A 15927-nucleotide genomic window follows, 5' to 3' on the forward strand; every position below is an offset into this window, starting at 1 on the left:
AAGGCTTCAAAGGACCATTTATCACTCTGGTATTTATAAAAAAAAAAATTTTTTATCCTCACCCGAGGACATTTTTCCATTTTTTGTTTAGATAGAGTGGGAGGGAGAGAGAGAGAGAAACATCGATGTGAAAGGGACACATCAAGTGGTTGCCACCCGTATGACCCAACCAGGGCCAGGGACAAACTGCGGCCGAGGTACGTGCCCTTAGCAGGAACCAAACCTGGGTATCTCTGGACCGCAGGCCGACGCTCTAACTGCTGAGCCAAACCGGCCAGGGCCACTCTGGTATTTACACTGCAAAATATGAAGAAGTATCAGGACACAACCTGAAAGAAATAAAGGGTGTGGTATCCTGGGGAGAAGCAATATATGTATAGAACTGCCAATTCAGGTAAAATAAAAGTTCACGGGTGTATATTTTAATTTTTTTTTTTTTTGCATTTATTTTCGGACAGAGCGGGAGGAAGAGACAGAGGAAGAGAGAGAGAAACATTGACATGCGAGAGACACATCGAGTGGCTGCCATCCACACGACTCCAACTGGGGTTGGGGACAGACCACAACCAAGGTACATGCCCTTAGTGGGAACCAAACCCAGGTCTCTCTCGTTCATGGGCCAATGCTTTAACAGCTGAGCCGAACCGGCCAGGGTGGGTTGCTTACTTTAAACGTTTTAACTAAAAAATTAAAGTAAATAAATGCACCTACTCTTAAAATTTCTTAGTTCTTTTTCTGAAGGGCTTTAAAATAGTCATTGAAACTTCATTAATAAAGTAACTAGCAGGCACTGCGGTATCTGATTATAATACAGCACTTTTGAATAAATTGTTAGTCTTTCATTGTTTACATTATAAATTAATTGAAAAATATGATTTGTTTTTTTGCCCTGGCCGGAGTGGCTAAGTGGTTAGAGTGTTGGCCCTCACTCACCCAGACTGAAGGATCTGGGATTCAATTCCTAGTCAAGGGCACATACGTGGTTTGCAGGTTCCATCTCTGGTCGCAGTCGGGGCACGCGCGGGAGGCAAGCAATCGCTGTGTCTCTCAGACATCAATGTTTCTCTTTCGCTCACACTCTCTTGCTCTCTCCCTTCCTTACCTCCTTTCTACTCTCTCTGAAAATCAATGGAAAAAATATCCTCGGGTGAGGTTTAACCAAAAAAATAAAAAAATAAGATATATATATACATGATTTTTCTTCTTGTACCATACCCTTTAAAACAGAGAATTTTCAATTGAAGACAATTTTTAAAAGGTAAGGGGATTAAGAAGTGCACATTGGTAGTTACAGAATGGACACAGGGATGTAAAGTGCAGTATAGGGAGTAGAGTCAGTAATATTCTAATAAGGATGTATGGTGTCAGGTGCATACGAGATATGCAATATTGTGTGTCAACTGTAATTGAAAAATGAAAATGATTCAAAAGAAAAAGGACAGAGAATTTACAATCGAAAACAATTTAAACAGAAACTTCTTTAATACACAAATGCGCACACACACACAGCCCACATCCTCTGAAACAGTGTCATCAGCTACTTTCACCTTTTTGGCAGCAGCCAACTAACTACAGCAGGAGCTTAGTCCCATGGCTCAGGGAGTCACAGCCTGCCATCCTACCCTTTGGCCTGGACTCCCCAAGGGTTTGGTGGTCTCTAAAGATAAACCACACAGACTGTGACTAGGCAAACCAGGGGCACTGAAAAACAAGGTGCACAGTTCTCATGGGAAAATTTGACATTTCAAAACCAAAACTACTGAAATACTTCCTCGTAATGGGAAAACCGAAAACTTGTTTCATGGAATATCCTCAGCAAATCCATTGCTTCTGGGCCCCTCTACCGTGATGTGTTCCCATCCCATCCAACAAACAAGACCATCTGTCCTCATCTCCAATTGGGCAAATTTGCCAATTTTCTTCTATGTGTCCTACCTGACCAGTAAGCCACCAAATAGTCCTTTCAAGCAGGGGTAGGGAGGCAGACAGGACAGAAGAAAAGACTGGACAAATTGAGCCCACTTTGAGTTATTAGATAACAGGCCATAATCCAAAGGTAGGCTGGGTGAGGTGACTGTAGTATTGGTCTAGAATCAATGCTGTCCAAAAAATATAATGTAAGCCACATTTTGAAAAGTAGGGGAAGTTAATTTTAGTAACATATTTTATTTAACCCAATAAATCTGAACTATTACCATCTAACATGTAATCAATATTAAAAATTAACAACAAAATATTTTACATTGGTTTTCATACTAAGTTTTTTTAATCACTCATTTTTAAATTACTGTTAATATACAAAATTAAATTAGTTTTGGGTAGACACTCCAGTGATTAGACATTATATAACTTCTTTTTTTTAAATCCTCATCTGAGGACACTTTTGCATTTATCTTCAGATAGAGTGGGAGGGAGAGAGGGAGGAAGAGAGAGAGAGAGAGAGAGAGAGAGAGAGAGAGAGAGAGAGAGAGAGAGAAATATCGATGTGAGAGAGACACATCGACTGGCTACTAACCACATGATCCCAACCGGGGCTGGGGACAAACTGCAACTGAGGTACGTGCCCTTAGCGGGAACCGAACCCGGGACTCTTGGGTTTGCAGGCCAATGTTCTAACCACAGAGCCAAACAGGCCAGGGCGATATTATATAACTTATTAAGTGATCATCCCAATAATGTATAATGAGAGCTTCCCAAAAAAAGGCTAAAGGAGTTTATCATGACCAAATCAGTATTATATAAAATGTTAAAGGGTCTTTTTAAGAAGAAGAGAAAAGTATCACCTCACTCCTGTCAGAATGGCCGCCATCAACAAATCATCAAACAAGTGTTGGCGAGGGTGTGGAGAAAAGTGGACTCTAGTACACTGCTGGTGGGAATGCAGACTGCTGCAGCCACTATGGAAAACAATATGGTGAGAAGCCCCCATAATTTCTGGCTGGAAAACCAGCGGGAACTGAGGCTCAGGGAGGCTGAGGTGGCTGGAGCCCCAGGCAGCTCCTTAAAGGGCCCGCGCACGGACTTATCGAACTCTCTCCCTCTAAGCTTGGAGGGGAGGCAGCTCGAAGGGCGCCGGAGGCAGCTCGAGGGGCGCCAGAGACACACAGGGAAGCACTGAGCTGTTTGGCACTGGAGTGAGGGCTGGAGAGGGGGCTTTCTCCGGGACAAACGAGCTGTCAGAGGCCTTTGTTCCTTTGGTGAGCCCTTCCCTGGGGCAGCAGACAGCTGCCATATCTGGGACTCCAGCAACCTGGCTCACACTGGTTGCCCCGCCCTGGTGACTCCCTGAGGCCCCGCCCCACCCAAATTTCAGGACCACCCAAGCTGTTGCCACTTGCTTAACCATAGGATTGGCCTGTCTTGGATCCTGCTTCAGGTTTTTCCTAAATTCTTTCAAATGAGCAGCATCTGGTCTCAGCGAGCCCCATATCTCTCATTAAGTAATACACTGAAACAAACACAGGGAGGCAGCCAAAATGAGGAGACAAAGAAACAGGTCCCAAATGAAAGAACAGAACAAAACCCCAAGAAAAGAACTAAGCAAAATGGAGATAAACAATCTAACAGATGCTGAGTTCAAAATACTGCTTATAAGGATACTCAATGAACTTAGTGAGAACCTCAGTGAACTTAGTGAGGGCCTCAAGAGCATAAAAAAGGACCAGTCAGAAATCATGGATACACAGTTAGAATTGAAGGAGGCATTAACTGAAATAAAAAATAATTTACACAGCTTCAATAATAGAGTATGTAAATCCAAGGAGCAAACCATCGATTTGGAATATAAGGAAGCAAAAAATCCCCAATCAGAACAGCAAAAAGAAAAAAGAATCCAAAAAAATGAGGATAGTGTAAGGAGCCTCTGGGACAACTTCAAGCATGCCAACATTCGCATCTTGGGGGTGCCAGAAGGAGAAGAGCGAGAACAAGAAATCGAAAACCTGTGTGAAACAATAATGGCAGAAAACTTTCCTAACTTGGTGAAGGAAACAGACATACAAGTCCAGGAAGCACAGAGAGTCCCAAACAAGATGAACCCCAAGAGGCCCACACCAAGACACATCATCATCAAAATGCAAAAGGTTCAAGACAAAGAGAGAATCTTAAAAGCAGCAAGAGAAAGGCAGCTAGTTACCTACAAGGGAGTTCCCATTAGGCTGTCAGCTGCTTTCTCAAAAGAAACTTTGCAGGCCAGAAGGGAGTGGCAAGAAATACTCAGAGTGATGAAAAGCAAGAACCTACAACCAAGATTACTCTATCCTGCAAAGCTGTCATTTAGAATCGATGGCCATATAAAGACTTTCCCAGACAAGAAAAAGTTAAAGGAGTTCATCACCACCAAACCGTTATTATATGAAATGATGAAGGGTCTTTTTGAAGAAAAAGATAAAATATATGAACAAACAAAATGGCAATGAATAGATATCTATCGACAATGGAATCTACAAACAAAATGAACAGGTAGAACAGAAACATTCTCATAGATACAGAGAACACCTTGTTGGTTGCCAGATGGGAGGGGGTTTGGGGGAATGGGTGAAAAAGGTGAAGAGATTAAGAAGTACAAATTCATTGCTAGACTGACAAACCTCAAAGGGAAAGGGGTTGGGGGGGGAGAAATAAACCAAAAAAGTTATATGCATAACCAATGGACAGAGACAATAGTGTGAAAAACGGCGGGAGGGCGGGGCGGGAGTGGGAAGGAAGGGGTCAATGGGGGAAAAATGTGGAACATCTGTAATACTTTTTACATTCAACAATAAAGATTTTTTTTTAAAAAAAAAAGGAAAAAAATAAGAGAATACAGATCAATTAGGCAAAAAATGGTACCTTAGAAAAAGAAAGAAAGAAAGAAAGAAAGAAAGAAAGAAAGAAAGAAAGAAAGAAAGAAAGAAAGAAAGGTGTTACCTCAAAAAATTAAAAATTGAACTGCCATTTGACCCAGTAATCCCACTTCTAGGAATATACCCTAATAAGCCTGGAACACCAATCAGAAAGAATATATGTACCCCCATGTTCGTAGCAGCACTATTTACAATAGCTAAGATCTGGAAACAGCCCAACTGTCCAGCAGTAGACGAATGGATAAAAAAGCTGTGGTACATATACACAATGGAGTACTATGCAGCTGTAAGAAAGAAAGATCTCTTATCCTTTGAGAAGACATGGAGGAACCTGGAAAGTATCATCTAAGTGAAACAAGCCAAACAGAGAAAGACAAGTATCATATGATCTCACTTATTTGTGGAATATAATGAACATAACAGTCTGAGGAATGGGGTAGTCCCAGAGACGTGGAAGTGGGGTACAGACTGACAATCCCCAGAAGAGAGGGTGGTGGGGGAGAGATAAACCACAGAACTTATATGCATGTATGCATGAACGGTGGACATGGACAACAAACTGGGGACAGTGTAGGGAGGGAGGGGGAGGGGGGAATCAGTGGGGGAAAAAGGAGAAACATCTGTAACAAAAATTAATTAATAAAAAAAAAGAAGAGAAAAAAAGAATAAAACATAGGAACGATAAAATGGCAATAAATACATATCTATCAAGAATTAAATCTAAAAAACACAACAAACAAATAAGCAGAATAGAAATAGACTCACACTAAGTTTCTAAAATCTGGGATGAGATTTTCACACTTTCAGCACATGTCTGTTCTGATCTGCCACATTTCAAGTGTTTGACAGTCCAGGTGGTCAGTGGCTACCATACTAGACAGTGCAGAAATAGATTTCAACTCTGAAGCCACACTTCAATCCTTTCGTCACAAACTTTTCTCTTTATAGGAGGATAGAAAAAAATGTCTTTTGAGTGGGAGAGTAAAAACAGAGAGGAAGTGAGAAGGGTGGAAATGAGATTCTCAAAACCGGCCTTCGACTGTGTAAGCTGTGTTAAGTCCAGGCTCTAGGACCACACATTATACAGAACAACTGCTAATGCTTTTATCTCATCCACCAGTCCTTGGAGATGCCAAGGTTTCTTGCAAAGTGGTTAAACCCATTACCAGGAATAATATTTCTTAGCCACGCTTCCATGTGGGATATCACTGATAAGGACTTGGCCTCCTACCCTGGGTTAAGAGATAATCACCAGTGAAAAGCATAAGCTGGGGCATGGTCTTCAACGTTCTCTCTAGACTTGGGCTTCAGAATACTTCACAGAAGACTGTGCTAATCTCAGAGATAATTTCTGCTCCTGCAACTGCCAAAAATTATGGAAGCAACTCTTAATTAATCCTGTATCAAGAGTACTGCCTGTGTTCTCTAAGCAATGAGCATGCTCATAGGCTAGATTAGCAAAATCCAATTTGGGGCTTTTGCTTTTTTCCAAGATCGCTCAGTCTCCTTAGGGCACAGTAAAGAAAAGCACTACACAGAGCCTGCACAGTGGTACACCCTTTTCAGAGAGCATATGGTTTTGATTTCCTCATTCTCCCTATTCTCCCACCAAAATGGTGATGCTAATCCTAATTTTCAAAAGTGTGTTAACATAAGATATTACGAATGCTAACTGACACATAATAAGCACATGATTCACGGTGGAGAGTATTACGTTTGGAATCATTTTGCTTTTTTTCTATAGCTCAAGAGCACATGGAAGTTGGGCAAGTCTTGCTGCCTCCTGATGGTCCCCAGCAGCCACATCCTATGCAGACTTCTAGCACAGAGTCACGGTGAGCAGACCAGAGCCGCAAACACAGCGCCACCCTTGGAGCCTCTCCGTGAGAACTTCAAGTCTCCGTTCCTGAGAGTTATGACCTGATACTCACGGTAGTGGACCATAACCAATGAAAAAGAACAAAGAACTAGTAAATCCCACGGCGCAACTCATAGAACCATTTCTGAAAACGTTTGCTTCTGATAGACAGGCAAACACATATGCATGTACGGAAGGGTCAAAAAGATTGACCACCTCCTTAGAACATAGAAGTTCAAGAAGCCCGGAAACTTCTCTCTTCCGAGGAGATGCAGAGGAACAGGAAAGAAGAGAGCATCTGACTCCTTTGGAAAGGGATTTTTAGGGCACCCGGGAGGTACAATTGTCAAAGATGAGCTCTAAAATACAGATAAGGACCCGGCCAGTGTGGCTCGTGGATTGAGTGTCGTCTCATGGACTGATAGGTCCTGGTTCGATTCCCAGTCAGGGCACATGCTGGGGTTTCGGGCTCGATCCCTAGTGAGGGGTGTGCAGGAGGCAGTGATTGGTGTTTCTCTCTTGTTGATGTTTCTATCTCTCTCTCCTTCCCTCTCTCTCTCAAAAAAAAAAAAAAAAATCAATAAAAACATTAAAATACAGATATGGGATAAGGATATCATGATCCAAACTTTGAGCAATATTGCTGTGCTAAGTCTGATGACCCTCAACAACAATAGCACAAAGCACATCTGGTAAGCTAAACGATATAAAATCTTCATGGGATAAGATCAAGTCACTTTTTAATTTTTTTTTTTTTTAAAGAAGATATTTTTTTTCCCCTTTTTTATTGATTTGAGAGAGAGAGGAAGTGAGAGGGAGAGAGAGAGATAGAAACATCAATGAGAGAGAATATCGAATGATCACCTCCTGCATGCCCCCAAACGGGGATTGGGCCCACAACCTAAGCATGTGTCCCAACCAGGAATCGAACCGGCGACCTCTTAGTGCATGGGTTAATGCTCAACCACTGAGCCACACTGGCTGGACTTAAATGTCATTTTTTAAAAGCACTTGGGAAATATAAGAGTTAAGGCTGTGGTAAAGGAATTTTCCTGACTTTAAAAATGAAATTTGATATAAATCCTTCTTTGTGTATTGAATTGGAAATTTACATAATTTGAGAATCCTAATGTGTATAATATGAATGATATAGTTTGCATTGCCATTTTGGGTTATAAAAAAAAACCAACCTAGATTAAAACACACATAATTTTTTAAAAATGAAGCACCATAGATTGGAAATGCTTAAATTAAAGAATAAAGTTCTAGCCAGGCTGGTATGAACTCAGTGGTTGAGCGTTGACCCATGCACCAAGACGTAGCCAGTTCAATTCCCAGTCAGGGCACATGCCCAGGTTGTGGGCCCAATCTTCAGTGGGGGACATGCAGGAGGCGGCCAATCAATGTTCTCACTCATTGATGTTTCTATTTCTCTCTCCCTCTCTCTTCCTCTCTCTCTAAAAACCAATAAAGAAAAAAAAATTTTTTTAAAGAATAAACTTCTAGCATTAAGACAGAAAGGAATTAGAGAAAAAAATTAAAAAGCTAACTCCATCCCATCATTAAAGAAACCATCCTTTAAATTCTACCCTCAGAACTCCACCAAAGCTGCGCATAGGGTTACACTGACCTCCAAATTGTCAAGCACAAAGGATGTTTTTCAGTGCTCACATTGTGTGAAGTGAACAGCGTCTGAGAGAGCTAACTGTTCCTTCTTTTTTTCTTCTTATGATGAGAACTTTTAAGATCTACTCTTTTAGCAACTTTCAAATGTTCAATTATGGGCATACCTTGGAGACACTGAGGGTCTGGTTCTAGACTACTACGATAAAACGAGTTGTAACCATTTTACCTTCACTTTGTAAAAAACAAAACACATCTCTGAAGCACAATAAAGTGAAGGCAATAAAGTAAGGTATGCCTGTATACAATACAATATTCTTAACTACAGTCACTGTGCTGTATATTACATACCCAGGACTTCCCTATTTTATAACCCATTCCTTCTTTCTTGAACCTCCTCTCCCATGGGCTCCCAAATACCTCTCCCCACTTTGCAGCTAGCTCCTCAGTGTCCCTGGCCAGCGACTCTTTTTCTGTAAAATTCTTACATATTCTCAACCCTTTTTTCTTCTTAACCAACACTCTCCTTGTACATACAAGGCTTCAAATCTAAGCCATTCACTAATGATTCTCAAATTATGTCTCTAGGTTCAGACCTACATTTTCAATTGCCTATTGAGCATCTCTACCTAGTTGCCCCACAGGCACCTCAAACTCAGTGTGCTAATAAAGAAACTCATCACCCTGGCTGGTTTGGCTCAGCGGTTAGAGTGTCAGCCCATGGACCAGAGAGTCCTGGGTTCGGTTCCCACCAAGGGCATGTACCTCAGTTGCAGTTTGTCCCCGGTCCCGGTTGGGGTTGTGTGGGTGGCAACCACTCAGTGTGTCTCTCTCACATCGATGTTTCTCTCCCTCTCTTCCTCTCCCTCCCACTCTATCTGAAGATAAAATGAAGAAAAAAAAAAAAAAGTCCTCGGGTGAGGATAAAAAACATAAACAAACTCATCACCTTTTTCCTGAAGTCTTATTTCCCACCCATATCCCTGCCCTGTTGTAAACGGCACCATTTGCTATTTAGTCCCCCAAGCGAGAAAGCTGGGTGTCTCCACATATGCATCCTCTTATCTGACTGCTGTTATTAAAACCAATTACAAAGCCCTACTGGTTCTTTCTCCTTAGTGACCCTCAAATCCACTGTTTCTCCATTTCCATTTCCCCTATCTAATGTCAGTACCTGAGCTTCCTCTCCCTATAATATTATGAACTCTTTCTTTTCATTATTTTTTAAATTATTTTTTCCTTATTGATTTGAGAAAGAGAGGAAGAAAGAGGGAGAGAGAGAGAGAGAAACATCGATGAGTGAGAACACTGATTGGCCACCTCCTGCACGCCCCCCACTGGGGATCAGGCCCACAACCTGGGCATGTACCCTGACCAGGAATCGAACTGATGACCTCTTGGTGCATGGGTCGATGCTCAACCATTGAGCCACACCAGCCGGGCTGTGTAAATATATTTTAATTCTCTTGAGTCTATACCTAACAGTGGAACTGCTAGGTCATATGGTAATATCTCTGTCTAATCTTCTGAGGAACTGCCAGAGACTTTTCCAAAGTAGCTGCAATATTTATACATTCCCATCAGCAGTACACAAGAGCTAATCCTTGCCAACACCTGACTGATTATAGCCATGATAGCTAATGATGTGGACATCTTTTCACATGCTACTTAGCCATTGGTGTGTCTTCTTTGGAGAAGTATCTATTAAAATCTTTTGCTCATCTTTCAATTGGGTTATTCATCTTGTTATGATTGAATTGTTAGAGTTCTTCATATATAACATAGAATAGGCTCCTTAACTATTCATGCAAAATAATTTACCTTCCTTACACAAATTGCCTTAATTTGTGACCTTTTGTGTCAAAGAAAATAAATGGTAGTTCAACAGTCACATCGTAAGTAATGATTATTAGAAAGATGAAACAGCCTATGTTTCTTGTACTGATTTCTTTTTTGTTTGTTTTTAAAACATATTTAATTTAAATTTTATCTTTCAGTTATACTTTGTATTCAATATTATTTTGTCTTATTGCTGATGTTTAGGAACAAATTTCCTTGTTTTTACAGTGTAATTTTTAAAAATAAGTACAGCAAACAAAAGAACATATTCAAAAAGGCAAGTATGAACAATGATTTTCTTTTACTATGAATTTTATGATTATATTCCAACATATAAAAGAACTGTGCTCCAATTATTTAATATGTTACCAACTAGATAATGTTTTCATCAACATTTAACCCAGTGCTGATGGAAAGAAGAGAAACACAATGTGATTGGTTAATTAAGATTTCAAAGAACCTGATGCTCCCTAGAGGGGAGCTAATTTCTCATTTATAAGCCCATTTATAACTCCAGCTCTGAGAAGTGGTCCTAATAAAACTCACAGTTAAGTAGGCCTTCAAATGCATACCAGCCATTACCATTTGAGCTGCCTGCTGCTAGCACAATATTAATATTTGATGCTACAGCATTTTCATTTTATCAGATTATTTACATAAACCTGTTTCAGGGTCTTATGAAATAGCTTTATTTATGTACTAAACAGATTAAACTCAGGTTGTAATGGTTGGTTTTAAAATAACTTCAAAATAGTTTATAGTCACTAGGAAGCTATATATTTTTATTGGATTATTGGCTGTGTTCCCTCCAATACCTTTGGGAGGATATACTATTTTTAGGACAAAAACAACTTAGTGCAGGGTCCTATGAAAAGGAGAAAAGGAGAGAAAGAAGAGCCAGGAAGAGACAGGAGAAGAGAGCAAGCAGAAGTAAGTAACCTGCTTTACCTTGTTGCTGTGTTTTCCAGTTCATCACACCTCGCTATACATCACTACCTCATCTGATGCTCACAGCAAGGCCACGAGGTACACAGATAACTGCTAAAGCACCTCAGAGATGAAGAAGAAGCTCCAGGCAAGTCAAATTACAACTCAGTCACATGGCTAGAAAATAGTAGAGCAAGATTCGATTCCAGGTCTTGTGATAAAAGGAAGAACAAGTGCATTTATTCATCATATTTGAGCAATACCTTAAATCCCAAAAGTATAAGGGTATGAATGGGAGGGAAGGTAGTGATGAGATGGGACAGGAAGAGAAGGGAAGGAAAGGAAAAAGACAGAACAGAAAGAAATAATCCTAAACACAAGGACCTGAATGAATAAAGGCAGAAAAGCATGACATTTTTACTGGCCCCTTTCCTTCCTTAGACCATAATCTCTTTGAGGACAGAGAATGTGTCTTTTTTACTGGGATTTAATTAAATCCCAGTAAAGAGCAGCATAAATTCTGGCTGCACAAATGATTAAGAGAAAAAAAAACAAACAAGCAGAAACTAAAGAGAATGGTGATAGGTATCAAAGGAGGAGAAAGTGTCAAGAAAGAGAACTTAGTATAAAACATCACAGAAGCCCTGGCCAAGTAGCTCAGTTGGTTAGTGCGTCATCCCGATATGCCAAAGTTGCAGATTCAATCCCTGGTTAGGGCACATAGAAAAATCAATCAATCTCTCTCTCTCTCTCTCTCTCTCTCTCTCTGTCTCAAACAAATACATTAATTTTAAAAAACACAATATCACAGATACATTTAAATAAGAACTGAAATGCCTCCTTTGGATAAACAAGGACATTGGTGCTGACTCTGAAAGAGGGAGGGATCATTTCTACTGGAGCAAAGGCAGTGATGGAGGGAAAACAGTCACTCAGTGTTTCCCAACATAAATCTTTATCTCTTCTCCAGTGTGTTAACTATACAAGGTTAAAGAGTTGGAAATTATTTTCTGGGCACAACAGGATCAATGTGCTATTCCCCTGAGGTCTAGAGAAAGACAGGGAGAGAAGGAAAAAGGCAAGCCAAATACCAAATATTACATTAGAAAAAAAGGTTATCTCATCTGGATAAAAAAAATCTGAAAGCCCTGGCTGGTTTGGCTCAGCGGTTAGAGTGTTAGCCTGTGGTCCAGAGAGGCGCAGGTCTGGTTCCCACGAAGGGCACGTACCTCAGATGCAGTTTGTCCCCGGCCCTGGTTGGGTCATGTGGGAGGCAGCCACTAGATGTGTCCCTTTCACGTCGATGTTTCTCTCTCTCCCTTCCACTCTATCTGAACAAAAAATGGAAAAGTGTCCTTGGGTGAGGATAAAAAAAAAAACTAAACAAACAAACAAAAAAGTTTGTAAAGAAAGAAGCAGACAGGCCCTGGCCGGTTTGGCTCAGTGGTTAGAGCGTCGGCCTGCAGTCCAGAGAGACCAGGTTCAGTTCCCGCTAAGGGCACGTACCTCGGTTGCAGTTTGTTCCCGGCCCTGGTTGGGTTGTGTGGATGGCAGCCACTGGATGTGTCCTTTTCATGTCGATATTTCTCTCTCTCTCTCTCTCTCCCTCCCACTTTATCTGAACAAAAAATGAAAAAACATTAAAAAAAAAAAAGAATAAAAAGAAAGAAGCAGAAAAGACCTAAGAGAGAATCCATCCCACTCTTCCTTCCACCTAATGAAAAGGTTTCTTAGGTACTAACAAGAAACTGTGAGCCTTAGGCTATTTTCATTTCTGTCTGTGCTATTTAAATATTAGGAATAAAAACCCGTGACCAACAGTTAAATGGCACAACGACCAATTCATTGTTTGATCATGATACCTAAGAAGGATATTTCAATACTTAACAAAAGATGCCTATCAATGCCTATTATAATGATAACTACAGAACATCTTTTTCTAAGTTATAAAAGTACCATATCATTTTAATATGTGACTGTCCTACATGTGCAAAAACAAAAGTGACACAATTTAAATATAAGCTCTATTCTCTGAAAAATGAAAGTGCTGATACCTCCACTGTTTAAACCTTCATCCTTCACATCAATAAGATAAACACATTTCTTCTTCTTTCCTCCATCAAAGAATGAAAAACTAGTCCTAAGATCTAAGAACACTGCTACTTCTATTAAATTAAGAATAAGAGCAATATGGAGCAATTAAAAAATGAAAAGGGTATTTTAAACATTCTCATCAAAGCAGCAGTATGGAAGCTATAAAGGGTGATGCTCTCTAACAAACTTTTCTTTCCCATACATCAGTATCTATTTTGTACTATATCAGGAAATGTCTGGTTATTTGCTTAAAGTCAGTTAATCAGGGCAATGCCATGAGGAAACAATTTAAATTTGTACATTTCTTCATTACAAAATAATTCTAAAGAAGCAAATTTGTTACTTTCCAGTTCTGCCCAATGACAGACGGGTCCTGGAGGAGCTGCTGTCATGAGCAGATAAGGTGCCTGTAATTAGTATGCCTCTTATGTGTATGTCAATCTGTGTCCCGACTACTGAAGGTCCCTCAGACACATTTTGTTCTCTCAGCCATTTAAAACAGTCCCTTTCTAATCTTGTTCACATTCTTAGTTTGCATAAGCAATGAGGAAGGAATTCTAGTAGCAAAAGTAAATTTCATTTTAGGCACTATTCACAATCCTTGCTTAAGAGTTTAGATTAAAGGGGTTTTTCCATAGTTTGGTTTTGTTCTTCTCTAAACATTTCTCTATTAAAATATGTTATTACTCTCAGTTATTTTTTTTAATAGTTCAGTATTTCCTCTGATTAAAAATATTATCCTACATAACCACAGTATAGTTACAAAGATACTTATCATTGACACAATAATTTAATTAAATCTGCCTTCCATGTTCTAGTGTTGTCAATTTACCCCAAACTTTTTTTTTTTAATTTTTGTTACAGATGTTTCTCCTTTTCCCCCCACTGATTCCCCCTGTCCCCAGCTTTGTTGTCCATGTCCATTGTTCATGCATATATGCATATAAATTCTGTGGTTTATCTCTCCCCCACCACCCCCTCTTCTGGGGATTGTCAGTCTGTACCCCACTTCCACGTCTCTGGGACTACCCCATTCCTCAGACTGTTATGTTCATTATATTCCACAAATAAATGAGATCATATGATACTTGTCTTTCTCTGTTTGGCTTGTTTCACTTAGATGATACTTTCCAGGTTCCTCCATGTCTTCTCAAAGGATAAGAGATCTTTCTTTCTTACAGCTGCATAGTACTCCATTGTGTATATGTACCACAGCTTTTTTATCCATTCGTCTACTGCTGGACAGTTGGGCTGTTTCCAGATCTTAGCTATTGTAAATAGTGCTCTCAGCTATTGTTTTTGTATTTAATTTTTTAAAATTGATTTTATAGAGAGAGGAAAGAAAAGGGAGAGAGAGAAACATCAATGATAGAGAACACTGATTGGCTGCCTCCTACATACCCCACACCAGGGATTTGGCCCACGACCTGAGCATATGTCCTGACCAAGAATCGAACCAGTGAACTCTTGGTGCACGGGTCAATGCTCAATCACTGAACCACACTGGCTGGGCGTGTATTCAATATTTTTTTATGGTAAAAGAAGATAAAACAACTTTGAGACCATTAGTGGCCATTTCTTGTCATTTTTTTTTGTCATTACAAAAAAAATCATTGTAAGGCAGAAGTCTACCATAACATAGTCAGATAATAGATCAAATCTCTTAAAGATAAGTTTCTTAAAGAGAAGATCCCAGTGTCTTAGAAAGTACTTAGCATAAAAATTAGTAGTCAGTAATTATTTTTTATCCTAAGAGCAAAGACCTCCTCTGATATAACCACATGGCAATTATCAAAAACAGAAAACTAGAAGCTACATTTTTTTTTTATAAATACATTTCTATTGATTTTTATTTATTTATTGTATCCTCACCCAAGGACAATTTTTCATTTTTTGTTCAGATAAGAGTGCGAGGGAGAGAGAGGAAGAGAAATAGAGAGAAACATCGACATGAAGGGACACATCAAGGGTTTGCCACCCACCGACCCATCCAGGGCCGGGGACAAACTGCCACCGAGGTACGTGCCCTTAGTGGGAACCGAACCCGGGTCTCTCAGGACCGCAGGCTGACGCTCTAACCGCTGAGCCAAACTGGCCAGGGCTAGCAGCTACTTTAAATGGTAACATCTCTTGAAGCCAGATTTCATTTCAAATGGGATTCCCAAGGTTCTGTCCTTTCCACCACTGCTAGCTAGGTGGCTTCAGCAAAGTCACTAGTCTCTGATCTCAGTTCATTCAACAACAAAATGAAGACATTGGTTTAACTGGCTCACTCACCTGCTATGGTTCTGTGTAAGTACTGCTAAGAGTGGAACACTACTTAAAAACTGGCCAAGTGTAATGACACCTACCATTCCTGAGGATAAGGAACTTGCACATGTTATCTCATTCCCAGCAAGACGGAGAGCTGTTACATCTCCATTTTACGAAGGTCAAGTTCCAAGAGGCACAGGCGCGTGCGTTTCCTGATTCTCCCTCCGTCCGTGGCACACGTTACCTCAAGTGCACATACAAAGCCCTTCGATCTCGGTCGGATTGAGCAAAGAGTACTTTTTAAAATGCTTAATTGTAAGCTGTCACAGTCCCATTAGATTAGGAAAGCAGAGCAAAAACCTTGCCCAGAGTGCATGCTGCTCCTAAAAAACGATTCAGGATTACTTTAGTACTTGAATAATTGAGACGAATCCTGAAAAGAAAGATAAGTATTTCTGTGTGAAGCTAAAATAGAGCACACCGAAGCAA

The 15927-nt window shown here is 40.2% G+C and overlaps 1 protein-coding gene across 20 annotated transcripts in view; it reads right to left on the bottom strand.

Moving 5' to 3' along the window:
• The window catches only part of RABGAP1L (RAB GTPase activating protein 1 like), a 460914-nt gene that overhangs the window by 203775 nt on the left and 241212 nt on the right, over positions 1–15927 (bottom strand). The window contains exon 1 of one of the 20 annotated variants that reach the window (XM_036273796.1): positions 15537–15863. The exons of the other annotated variants lie outside the window; for them this stretch is intronic. Coding sequence (XP_036129689.1) covers positions 15537–15539 — 3 coding nt within the window. The 5' untranslated portion in view covers positions 15540–15863. Of the gene's footprint in view, positions 1–15536; positions 15864–15927 lie in introns of those variants that run through there. 20 annotated transcript variants of the gene reach the window in all.

This window comes from Molossus molossus, unplaced genomic scaffold (assembly GCF_014108415.1).
Source record: "Molossus molossus isolate mMolMol1 unplaced genomic scaffold, mMolMol1.p scaffold_m16_p_20, whole genome shotgun sequence".
In the NCBI taxonomy this organism is placed as follows: Eukaryota; Metazoa; Chordata; class Mammalia; order Chiroptera; family Molossidae; genus Molossus; species Molossus molossus.